Raw genomic sequence first — 12,838 nt, forward strand, 5'->3', positions numbered from 1 at the left:
CTGTCCTTACCTGGTCTGGCCTACATGTGACTCCAGACTCATAGGAATGTATCTGACTTGTCTCTGAAATGGTGTGGCAAGCCTCTCAGTTCAAGGGCAATTAGGGATGGGCAGTAAATGTTGGCCTTGCCAGCGACACCCACACCCCATGAAAGAATAAATTTTTAAAAAGTAATGAAACATCCTAGGGCACTTCACAGGAACATCTGTGCAAGGGCAGATAGCTACTGGTGGCCATGTTTAATGGTGGTGCTGATATACTGCATTGGCCACATACAGTTTAAACAATTAGGTATGACACAGTGCCACATAAGGTGACATTACGTCAGATGACCAAAAGCTTGCTCAAAGAGGTTAAGGAGCGTCTTCATGGAGGAAGGTGACGTAGAGAGGTGCAGGGAGGGTATTCCGGAGCTTGGGTCCTAGGTAACTGAAGGCACAGCCACTGATGGTGGAGCGATTAAAATCTGGGATGCGCAAGGGGCCAGAATTAGAGGATTGCAGATATCCTAGAGGATTGTGCGACATTTAAAAAAAAAATTGGATATTTTCAGTCAAATTTGCTTATGGGGTGTGGGCATCGCTGGCTGGGCCAGCGTTTATTGCCCTTGTTCAGAGGACAGTTAAGTGACAACCCCATTGCTGTGGGTCTGGAGTCACATGTAGGTGACCAGGCCAGGTGAGGACAACAGATTTCCTTCCCTAAATCTAAAGGACATCAGTGAACCATATGGGTTTTTACAACAACTAACAATAATCAGACTTTTTTTTCCCCCCCACCATCTGCCACGGTGGGATTTGAACCTGCGTCCTACAGAGAAATGTACTACCAGGTTCCCTAGAACACCAATCCAGTGAACGATACCACTATGCCACGCCTCCCCCCCCCCCCCCCCCCCCAATGCGGCAAATCATCTCAGGGCGGGCTTTCCCAGCGCGCACGGGATGCTCGTCAAACGTTTAATGTCTTGGGTGGAGTGTCAGGCGGTTAGTCAGCCTGCCTAGGGGGCAGCAGCGGCGGCGGCGCTCGGCTCGCCTCGCCCTGTGTTTGCCGGGAGCACCTCCTGCGCGGTGCGACTTTTCCTCGGTTGTCTGGAGGAGGGAGTGAGGATGTGTTGCTGCAGGAAGGGAGCTGGGTGATGGAGACAGGGCCTGTGGTATTCTCACTGAGGTAGCTGGGCCCGAGCTGGAGGGTGTAAATCCGAGCACAGGGGCCTTTGTGGAGCTTTAGTAAGGTGCAGGGCTCCAGGTTATGTCCTTATTCTCTTGGTTAAATTGCCCTCAGGAGCACATTTTACCTCTTCAAAACGTTAAATTTGCCTAATATGTTTTTGCTGCAATTAAAATGTGTGGTTTTAGTTAAGATACATTAGCATGGTCTGAAGAAAGCACAACATTTTAACATGCAATGTCTACACAGTGGATTTATTAATGGCTTCAGTATAATAGGAAATGTGGGTCTTTTAAAAATCTTTTGGAGCAAGTTTCAACATTTAAAAGCCCAACTTAGTTATTTGCTGCAGTTATACTGTTATCTGCTGACTGTGGTGTCTGGCACTTGGTATATGGTCCATGTTAATTGGGGTTCCCACTAGCAGCAAGTTGCAGTTACCTTGGAGCCCCCTGTATGTGAGATAAAAAACAGAAAATGCTCAGCTCCTGTAGGGAGAGAGAAACAGAGTTAATGTTTTGGGTCGCTGACCTTTTGCCAGAAGTGGAATGAGTTAGAGATGCAAGAGGTTTTAATTGAGTACAGAGGCAGGGGAAGGAGAGAGAGGAGTATAACAGGAAAGACCTGCGATGGGATGGAAGGCAGGAGTGGTTTAAATGACGAAAGTTATGATGGTGCAAGGCAAAAGGAGATGGTAAAGGAACAACAGATGTGCCTGGAGGATCTGTAAATAGGAATAGCATAATCATCAACTGCTCTCTGAAAAAAATAGGAAAATGTTTATGATCTGAAATGGTTGAACTCAAGTGTTGAGGCTAGAAGGTTGTAAAGTGCCCACTCGGAAGATGAGATGCTGTTCCTCGAGCTTGCGTGGAGCTTCATTGGAACACTGCAGGAGCCAAAGACAGAGAGGGCAGAGTGGGGTGGAAAATTAACGTGACAGGCAGCAGGAAGTCCAGGGTCACACAGACTGAACGAAGGTGTTCTAAAAGGCGGTCACCCAGTCTGCATTTGGTCTCCTCAGTGTAGACCACATTGTGAATGCTGAATACAGAATGCTAAATTGAAAGAAATACAAGTTAATCACTGTTTCATCTGGAAAGAGTGTTTGGGATCTTGGACAGTGAAAAGGAAGGAGGCAAAAGGGCAGCTAATGTGTCCCTTGCACTTACATGAGAGGATACCGTAGGATGGGGCGAAGGTGTTGGGGGTGAATGAGGAGTGGGCCGGGGGGTCACAGGAGGAATGGTCCCTTTGGAGTACTGAAAGGGGAGAGCAGGGTAAGATGTGTTGACGTTGGCATCACCCTGGAGATGGTCAATCGAATGCGGAGACTGGTGGTGTGGAAAGTGAAGACAAAGGGAACCTATTGTTATTTCCAGGGGTCTGTGCATTTTTTAACTGCAGCTTTTGCTAGGCTGGAGTTGGACTGCAGTTGGTGTGAAGCCCAAAAAGTGTGAGATGCTCCCTTTCGTAGAGATTTGTCACTGGCTGGCTTGGTTTGCTTGAAACTAGACATCTCAGTCATGCTCTGCTAAAAACACCATTGTATTGATGCAAGAGGCAGTATAACTGCAGCTCTTAATTGCTGCCAAATTTTATAAAAGATAAAATTGTCCTTTTTGGGGGAGTGGGATTTTTTAAAAATGGAGTTTTTAAAGTGATGTTAAAAGTCTTATCTAAAGAATTTCTTTTTAAAGGTTTCACAGTCTTGGACAGTGCAGCTTCCAATTCAATTGACCAAACCATCCAGAACTGCACAGTGTATGGGAAAATAATCTCTAAAAATGAGCTTGGGTAAGTTTCTTTTTTTTTAAACCATATTTTGTATGAAAACTCCTCTACAGCATAAAACTGATCAGGAGGTGTGTCTGCCGTGCCGGGTTTGCCAAATTACAGAAATAAATTTAAATGAAGTTATGTTCTTCTGCAGAAAGCAACCACACGCTCTAGTGAACCCATTAAAAGTATGTTAGTTACTAAACATGTTGTTTAAACATTTCTCATGGCTGATTACTGCAGGAAGATTGCTGAATTTTGTTCCTTTCGTTAAAAAAAAAGCTGACTTTAAAATATGTCGGTTAATGAATTTGTGTATGGTGCCTGGAGAAATATGTCGCTACATTGCCCTCAATGTGTCAGGAGTTCAACCGAGGATCAAATTCGAGGTTATGAGTTGTTGTGCTGCTGCTGCAGATTCAAGAACAAAATAGTGCGTTGCTTTAGAGGTTTTGTGAGCAAATGCTATTGTGAGCACAATAACGTTTTGTGAATGTTATTAGCAAGACATTCGGGACAATAATATAAATCTATGTCCTTGCAGATTTTAGGGTTATTTTGTTGAATGTTTATTTTGCTTTTCTTTGTCTTTTCCTGGGTGCAGTTATAGGGGCATTGATACCCCTTCAATGCCTCCTCTTAATGACTCTTGCAACAAAAACAACAACAGTTTGCATTTATATGGCACCTTTAAAGTGATGAAATATTCTAAGACGCTTCATATGGTTGTTATCAAACAAAATCCGACATCGAGCTTCACTTTCAAATCCCTATGTGGCATGTTCCTTCCTATGTCTGTGATCTCTGATCGTTTATCCCTCATGTACCCTACACCACTAGCATACTTATCAATTCCCCTCCCTCTGCTCCATTATCGATGGTTGGTGCTTCAGCCCCACGTCCATCACCAAAACTGCCTATTTCCAGCTCCATAATATCGCCTGACTTTGCCCTTCAGCTCATCTGCTAAAACCATCATCCATGCCTTTGTCACCTATAGAATTTACTGCTCCACTGCTTTCTTGACCATCCTCCCATCTTCCACTCTACTTAAACTTGAGTTCATCCAAAACTCTGTTGCCAATATCCTAACTTGGGCCAAGCCTTTGTTCAATCATCACTGACCTACATTGGCCCTTGGCCTGGCAACACCTCAACGACACAATTTGTATAGTGCCTTTAACAAAATGAAATTCCCCAAAGCACTTCACAGGAACACTATAATACAAAATATGACACCCAGCCCAAATAAGGAGATAATAGGTCAGATGACCAAAAGCTTGGTTGAAGAGGTAGGTTTTAAGGAGTGTTTTTAAAGGAGGGTAGAGAGGTGGAGAGATGCAGGGAGGGAATCCCAGAGCTCAGGGCTTGAGCAATTGAAGGCACAGCCATCATTGGTGGAGCAATTAAAATCTGGGATGCACAAGAGGCCAGAATTAGAGGAGTGTAGATATCCCGGAGGGTTGTGGGGTTGGAGGAGTTAGAGATAGTGAGGGGGCATGGGGTTGGAGGAGTTAGGGATAGTGAGGGGGCAAGGCATGGAGGGATTTGAAAACAAGGATGAGAGTTTTAAAATCATGATGTAGGTTGACTGGGAGTCATCCTTGTTTTCAAATCCTTCCATGTCTTCTCTCCCCACTATCTCTGTAACCTTTTGCAGCTCTACACTCTAAGATATCTGCGCTCCTCCATTTCTGGCATCTTGTACACCCCTGATTTTCTTCACTCGTCGTTGTTAGTTATTCCTTTGCCTGCAGCCCTATACTCATTGATCAAGGATCCTGTATAAAATGAACCTAACCTGTATATCATAAAAGTAACCTTTTGCGGATGCTGGAAATCTGAAATAAAAACAGAAAATGCTGGAAAAACTTAGCAGGCCTGGCAGCATCCGTGGAGAGAGATAGAGTTAATGTTTCGAGTCTGAATGACTTCTTCAGAGCTGGTATATAACTTGTAAATCTGTGGTTATTGGGGCATAGCATATGAACATAGTTCACCTGTACCTGTAACACTTATCTTGAATCCATGGAAAATGGGCGTCGTGATTAAAGAGAGTCTACATTTTTTAAAAAGCTATTTAGAACTATTATATCTCTGGTTTCATAGCCCATTTGCTGTACGTGCATACTAAGGGCTGGGTATTGTTAAGAACAGAGAATGCTGGAAATACTCAGCAGGTTTCAGGCAGCATCTGTGGAGAGAGAAACCAAGTTAACGTTTCAGTGCATTGATCTTTCATCATAACTGGGAAAAGTTAGAAATGTAATGTTTTAAGCGAGGGGAGGGTGGAAAAAGTACAAGGGAAGGTCTGCGATAGGGGCGAAGACAGAAGAGATGAAATGACAAAAGAGCTGGTGGTGCAGGGCCAAAGGGAGTGATAACAAGACAAGTAAAGAAACAAAAGATGTGTCTAGAGCAGCTTTGTATGACAGAGTGATGAGCTGCTACCTTCTGAAAACAACAACCAGAAAGTAAAACTGAGACCTGCAACGAAAAAAAAGGAAACAAAATGGGGTCAGAGATTATGGTCTGGAATTGTTGAGTCCGGAAGGCTGTTAAGTGCCTCATTGAAAGGTGAGGTGCTGTTCCTCAAGCTTACATTGAATGTCATTGGAACACTGTAGGAGGCCGAGGTCAGGTTATTCTAGTTCTTCTAGTCAATATAAAGGATTGTCTGATTTCAGAGCTCAGAGGAAAATTGTACAGGAAGGATTGTGTACCCACAATGGCAACTGTATGATTTTCTGTCCATTTAAATAAATGGATGGAAAATTTGGCAGCTGTGTTATGGCCATGCAGCCGCCCTCTGTGCTGTACGCACGGGCAGCCCCTCACACCAAGTGCAATAAACAGAAGATTTGCCTCTTTATGCTTAAATGTTAAGCTCCATGTCCTCGCCCACACTGTCAAGAAGAAGATATAATAATGTCTATAATGTTATTGGAAATTATTTTAAAATAGAGTTTAGTGGTGTCTGTTTCAATGCGTCTGTATGTATGTGTGTGTCTTAATTAGATTAAAGCCAGCTTGTCCAATCGCGGAATCACATCTAATGTTGGACACTGTGTTTTGAGTTTTGCAAGCTGGTTGGGTATGGGATGTACCTTGCCCGTCGCAAACAGCGGCTGGGACATGCTTCTGCGATTGGACAACATTTGCTAAATAATCCTCAGTGTGCTAAGAATGACGCTGACAACCAATTTAAGGTTGTCAGGTGGGCTCGCAGTGTGGCACATTTGTGTGTACTGGAAGCTATGTACATTAATACACCGGGCCCTGTTCTTTGCAGACAGAACATGTACACACATTGCACCTGTTTCAGCTAAACAAAATAAGTGACAGCCTTTTGCTGACTCATTCCTCAGGGCAATGCCAATCAGGGTCAAGCTGCCTGGTTTAAATGGCAAACAGTGCTTGGCAGTTAACTGTCAATCACCATCACTGATGCATTCTCCATGTCTCTGCCTCTGCCAATCAGAGTCCACTTGCCAACCAATCAGCACGCTCTTCACATACAGTATAATATTGGTATTCTTGCGAAGTGTCCTGATGAGAGTGGAAGATGGAAGAGCTTTGACATGTTTCCTTGTCAGCAATACACTTGGTATTGTTTTCTCCTGTTCCTCTTGACAGCTGAAGCAAAATACTCATTCAGCAGTGTCAACATACTTATTGTTGTGAATAAACATATTTTTAATGTGCCCTTCAACTTCTTACCCGCTGACTTGTGTATTTATAAAAAAAACTTTGCCATTATGTTATCTGTAAACTTCTTTTCGTCCTATTTGCTCCTCATTATTTTCTTGGTCTCGTGGTGGTGTGTTACAGTTCACTCGGAGTCCGTGTTGCTGTGGCAACATGCTCTTTTACATGCATGCTGTAGTCTGGAGCACTGGATAGTGATGGTAGAGGTTCCAACATTCTTTGCGTCACATGGCTGACCAGGAATCTCTTGCACTTTCACCGTCTGCCGACCATTGATGTGTATTGAAAGGATTTGCAGATTAATCTTCAACCTTTTTGGCTGCGTTATGGATGCACCTTCCTTAGCCATAGAGCCCTGCGGTGAATCTTGAACCTGGAATTTCTGGCCCAGATGCAGGGATGTTATCCATTGCACCACAAGACGACCTGGGGCTATATGTGCACAAATCATTGGAGGTGTCAGAGCAGGTTAAGCAAGATGTGCAAAAGGCATAAAGGATGCTTGGCTTTATAAATAAAGGCAAAAGAGTATAAAAGCAAGCAAGTTAGGCTAAATATTTTTAAAACACTGGTTCGGCCTCAACCAGTGTATTGTGTCCAATTCAGGGCACCACATTTTAGAAAGGATGTGAAGGCTTTAGACAGAGTGCCGGAAGGATTTACGGGTGTCGTTCCAGAGATGATGGGCTTCAGTTATGTGGATAGAGTTGACAAGCTGGGGTTGCTCTTAGAGAAGAGAAGTGTGAGAGGAGATTTGACAGAGGTGCTCAAGATCATGAGGGGTCTAGACAGAGTGGATAGAGAAGAACTGTCCCTCTTGGTGGAAGGGCCAAGAACCCAAAGGATACTGATTTAAGACGATTAGCAAAAGAAGCAACAGTGATAGAAAAACTTTTTTGCCAAGCGAGTGGTTAAGATATGGAATGCACTGCCTGAAAGTGGTGGTGCAGGCAGATTCAGTCGTGGCATTCAAAAGGGAATTGGAGGGGCACCTGATGAGGAAAAAAATGCAGAGCTGTGGAGAAAAGGCATGGGAGTGGGACTAGCTGATTAGCTCTTGCAGAGAGCCAGCATGGACACAATTCCTTCAATTTTGTTCTGTTTTATTTTTAGAGTTACGAGTATATTAACAGATTTATATTTTACTGAATAGTTGCATACCCCAAAATTCTTTTAAAGGGAGGCATCCATGATATCTTTGGCTGTCATATTATATACTACTAAAATGATGGTTTGCAAGAGACCTTTTGTGTCACATTCACATTATGCCGTTACAAATAACGTTTGCTAACCAAATCCTATTATTAATAACCAGGTTTATGTGAGTTTTGAAGGACATGCTTCATTGTTAGTGTGTTGGCTATTGTAACAGCCCTGCAACCTTCCGCAATCCTTGTACTCCTTCAGTTCAGCCTTTTGCGCATCACCAGTTTTCATTATACCATCTGTACCTGCAATGGTCTAGGCCCTAAGATCTGGAATTTCATCCCCATACCTCTCCACCCCTCTTTCATTCCTCTCCTTTACGCTGCTCCTTAAAACCTACCGAGCTTTTAGTCATGTACCCTAATATCTCTCGATATGGCTTGGTGTCAGATTTTCTCTGATAACGTTCCTGTAAAACACTATGGATTGTTATAACAGCATTAAAGGTGCTATATAAATGAAGTTGTAACTAAAATGTATTTTAATTATTATTTGATGTGATGAAAGTAGAATTTTGGCTTTGTGCAATTGGGAGTGAGTAACTTTTTTGCTCTTTTTAGGATCCTGGATTTGTTGTGAAAAGACGGCCGTTCTCCATGGTGGCTTTCTGTTGGCCCAGAAGCAAAGTCAACACAAAATACTTATGGAAATGAAGAAATCTGATTGGGCAACCTTAGGGAAACCTATTGCCTGTGCAGTGCATGAGATCTGTGTTGGAGGGACTGACACGGCACAAGACGTCGCAGAAGCCAAGCACTGGCAGAGGAAAGTACTCGCTTTTGTATGGGCAAAGCTACTGAACTCTAATGTAAGTGGGACTAATATTAAGGAAGAACGAGATTCGGATGCTGAGAGTGACAGAAAGTGGAAGGAAGATCTCTTCTTTTCAGCAGAAAGCATGATTCCAGAGATAAATTACACTGTTTTATTTGAGCTGGTGAAATCGTTGGGGGCCTCAGAAGTCTTTGTTGAACTGCTTTTGACATTGCCAGCAGACGTACGCCACCTGGAAATGACTCGTTTTGTAGACCATGTTCTCGACGGCACCTCCGATGACGATGTGGCCATCTTTCTAGATGTGTGGTGGGAACTAATGAAGCAAAGTGAAGGACAAAGGGATGAAATTGTTCAAACATTTGGGGAGGAAGCTAAAAAATACCTGGCACGTGTACCTGATGAATTCTGTCATTCCTCCAAGAGACTGAAACTAGATCCTGACGTTTCTCCTTTGTTACCTTCAGAGAGCTTGTCTGGATCTTCGAATAACCCGTCCATTCCTTTTCTCCTAATAGATTGTCTTAAGAGACTGAAAAGTCATATTAACCCTTATATTTATAAGTGCTCTGTCCTGGCAAAGCTGTCAGACACGATATGTAATACGGTACTTTGTGACAATATTGTTGAATTGCCCGCTGAGGTATATTTGGAGAAATTTTCCAGACTGATTGCATTAGGTAATCCCATGGTTCAAAAATTTCCAGTAACAGAAAATTTCAAAAGGCGTGTGAAGGAGACAGAGAGAGAGCTGAAAGCCTCTTATCAGAAGTCTGCATTCAAGCTGCCACAGGGAGCACTGACTCCAGGGATTGAGATGCTTGATGATCTTTTCCAGTCATGGGCGACTGTTCTCCAAACTGAGCCCGAGAATGGCACCGATGTTCAGAAGAGAAGCCTCACAATTTATAGAATGGCAGAAAGTTTGAAAAGCTTAAGTGAAACCTCTCCACTGCTTCAAAATTCCAAGATAGTATCTCAAAGTGCAAAGAAAAGTCTGTCTGATCTCCTGCTCAAGTTAACCACCTTCGTGCAGAAGATTGGCACCTACTTGCCATTAGATGATGCTGCTACCACAGATAAAGTTAAGTTTTATCTTGCTTTGACAATAATTGATGGGAGAATGGAAAGATATGCCGAGATATGTGAAATATTTGCATCAAGTCCTGCTTGGGCTTTTTCCGAAGATGACTGGCTTGATTGTCTTGAAAGAAACAGAGATATTTTTCATGATACTGGTTTAGTATTAAGGTTAGTTGGAACACTTAAAGATGTGTCATCTTGCCGAGTCAATGAAGCATCAAAGGTCAAACGTTTGATGAATGTTGTTTTAGATTGCTTGTCTGCCCTCTCAATCTCCGACAAAAATAAAGCACTTTTGGGAGTCCTGACCTCCTATGGGAGCAAAGGCCTCTGTAGGGATGGAGGGGCTTTTAAAGCTTGGTTTGAAGAGGAGGTGAACATGACGTTCAATTGTATTACACAAAGTGAGGCTATAAACAACATTGATAAAGCAGTGACTGCCATTGCAAGGGTTGCTTTTTTAAACCCGGAAGCCACCCTGCAGAAAACGTGCCACTTGGCTGCAGTGAATCTGGGTGCTCACAAGCTCCTTGGCCAGATCTTGAAGAGCCTGCCAGCACTGTCTTTTGAGGATCAGTCTTCAGACGGGCTAAATATCTTGGCCAGGTGTCTCCTGGAAGCTGCTTGGGACAGCTTTGCCACCGCCAAGGAGGAAAATCAGTTTCTGGAGTTCCTGACATCTCTTATGGAACCGGGAGAAGGAATTGATCAAGAGCTTCCAAGTCCTCTCCTCCAACCAGCCGACGGCATAAAGATATTTGTCCTTCCTTATCTGATAGAAAGTAACTCTGGTATTGAGTTTCCTCTCAAAGTTCTTAACAATGCTCTAAAGATGCCAGTGACTGACGATGGGACCAAAAAGCACTGGCTACTTGCCTGTTGCCCATTCCCTCTCATTTTTGCTCTTTCCCAGCTTCTGAATCACTGCATCTTGTGCTGGGAGGAGGACGCTAATAAAACATTGCATCACATTTCTATTGAAATAAAAGGCCTCCTAATTGAGACATTGGACATGGTTTGTGATGCTATGGAACAGATAATTTCTGTAAATCCAGAGACATGGTCGACATCCGTTTGTTGGTTGTACAGAAAAACTGAACGATTGGACTGGACTGTGCGCCTGCGGTTAAAAAGCATTTTTGGGGGCCATTTTAAATATGAGGTGCCTGCCACATTGTTTGAGGTGTGTGACCTCTCTGACGATGGTTGGTCACCACTTAACCTTCCACAATATGGTCCAGGCACTGGGCTGCTTGCCTGGATGGAATGTTGTTGCATCTCTACTCATATGACGGAGCAGATGCTGTCCCACCTAACGATTGATGCTAAAAATATCGAGGACGTCAACATGTTCAGTAAAGGCTTTCTAATTGCACTGATCCAGGTCATGCCTTGGTGCAGCTCCAGTGAATGGCGTAGACTCAACCACGTAGTGAAGAGCCTTCTGCAGCGCGAATTGCTTCACGTGCCATATACCCTGGAATATGTTCATTACATGCCGCTGCTCAACCTCCGACCTTTTGCGCATCACCTACAGTTCTCTCAGCTTTTGCTGAGGGCCTTTCAGCTGATCTGCAGTTGTAGCTGCTCCGACTGGCTTCCAACAGCAGGATGGAAGTATGTCGCAAGACAGTGTGCCAGCAGTATGTCAGATATTTTGGAGTCTGTCAGGTGCAAACTCAAAGGCCATGGAGCTCAGAATGCAGACGGAAGCCAGGAAGCCATTTTTGTTGTCGTGCAGCTCTTTTGCCATGTCATTCACATTATGGTAATGATGCCCAATGGCACCTCCGAGCCTCTGTATTATGTGTCCTTGGAGCTGCTTTCCCAGTATGAGACCCTGACAATGGCCAATACCTCTACCTCTGGGTTACTCAGCAAAGTTGATGAAAAGCATTTCCTCCACTCCATTGCTGAGAATCTGGCCAGCGAAGAGCAACGTTCTGTATTACTGCAGAAAATCAGCAAAATCTGTTAAGCCGTTGAGTCATTGTTTTGTTTTTTTCTCCCCTCAACCTGCTGGTGTTTGACATTGCAGCAGTTTTATATTGTAAAGACAAGATAAATCTTACTTTGAAAACTCCTAGTGCTGCTACGAGAAACTGCGTTCTGTTCCGATGTGAGAGGTCTTCAGAAGCAATGGAGGTTCAAAGTTACCTGGGAGCAACTGCCAGATAATTATCTCAACAGTGAGTTGGTACACAGTCTTAAACTGAGACTGAATCCTGAGTCATTTACAGCCATCGTCTGGACATCAAGTTAAAATGATAAGCCTTTAAAACAGTGTGTACGGAGTATGTGCAACTATCGTATCTCTTGAGACATTAACTCAACTTTTTTTTTAAGGTTACTTTCTTTGTTTTTGCCTTTTTAAGGTCCATATGCCACCCCTGAGCAGGCAAAGTGCTGCAAGACCTCTGCCACAGGGAAACATATACCCTGCGAGGTGTGTAAGAAGGCTCAGTGCAAAACAATGTTCCCTCTGCTTTATTTCTCTTCCTCCATGTGTAGTTACAGGCTTCTACAGACATTAAAAACCTTCAAAAAGAATGTGACATTGCTTTTTTTTCATCCATTCCACTTATTTTTTTAAAATTGTGAAAGGAAAACTATTTTCGGCACATTTATACTGCTGGTCCATTTTATTACAAACAGAAGGCCCAAGCTGTTTGTGTGAATTCTAAAGGAAATTTAACTTGACACAAGTAAAAGCACCAAGTACAAATCTGATGGAAGGGTTTGTTCCCCTTCTGTATTTGGATCTGGCAATTGTAAGGTAGCTGCAATCATGCAACAGTGAGGGAACGACAATATTATTCCAAATCAGGATGGTGCGTGGCTTGGAGGGGAGCTTGCAAGTGGTGATAGTCCCATGCATCTGCTGCCCTTGTCCTTCTAGGTGGTAGAGGTAACAAGTTTGGAAGGTGCTGTCGAAGGAGGCTTGGTAAGTTGCTGCTGTGCATTTTGTATGTCGTACACACTGCTGCCACTGTGTGGAGGTGGAGCAAATGTTGAAGGTGGTGAATGGGTTGTTGATCAAGTGGACCACTTTGTCCTAGATGGTGCTGAGCTTCTTGAGTGCTGTTGGAGCTGCACTCATCTAGGCCAGTGAAGAGT

General features: G+C 43.5%; 1 protein-coding gene across 4 annotated transcripts; it reads left to right on the plus strand.

The window, feature by feature from the left end:
- The first annotated feature begins 1,044 nt into the window (after positions 1-1,044).
- Positions 1,045-12,271, plus strand: gemin4 (gem (nuclear organelle) associated protein 4). 4 transcript variants are annotated; one of them, XM_078548061.1, is made up of 3 exons: positions 1,045-1,171; positions 2,872-2,968; positions 8,425-12,271. In XM_078548061.1, the coding sequence occupies exons 2-3, from the start codon at positions 2,959-2,961 to the stop codon at positions 11,697-11,699; spliced, it is 3,285 nt and encodes a 1,094-aa protein (XP_078404187.1). In that variant the 5' UTR covers positions 1,045-1,171; positions 2,872-2,958; the 3' UTR covers positions 11,700-12,271. The 4 variants fall into 4 exon arrangements, with proteins under 4 accessions (XP_078404187.1, XP_078404191.1, XP_078404190.1 ...); XM_078548065.1 differs by having other exon boundaries at positions 1,052-1,071; XM_078548064.1 differs by having other exon boundaries at positions 1,099-1,235.
- The last annotated feature ends 567 nt before the right edge of the window (positions 12,272-12,838 follow it).

The sequence above is a fragment of the Cetorhinus maximus genome, chromosome 9, assembly GCF_964194155.1.
Source record: "Cetorhinus maximus chromosome 9, sCetMax3.hap1.1, whole genome shotgun sequence".
Lineage (NCBI taxonomy): Eukaryota > Metazoa > Chordata > Chondrichthyes > Lamniformes > Cetorhinidae > Cetorhinus > Cetorhinus maximus.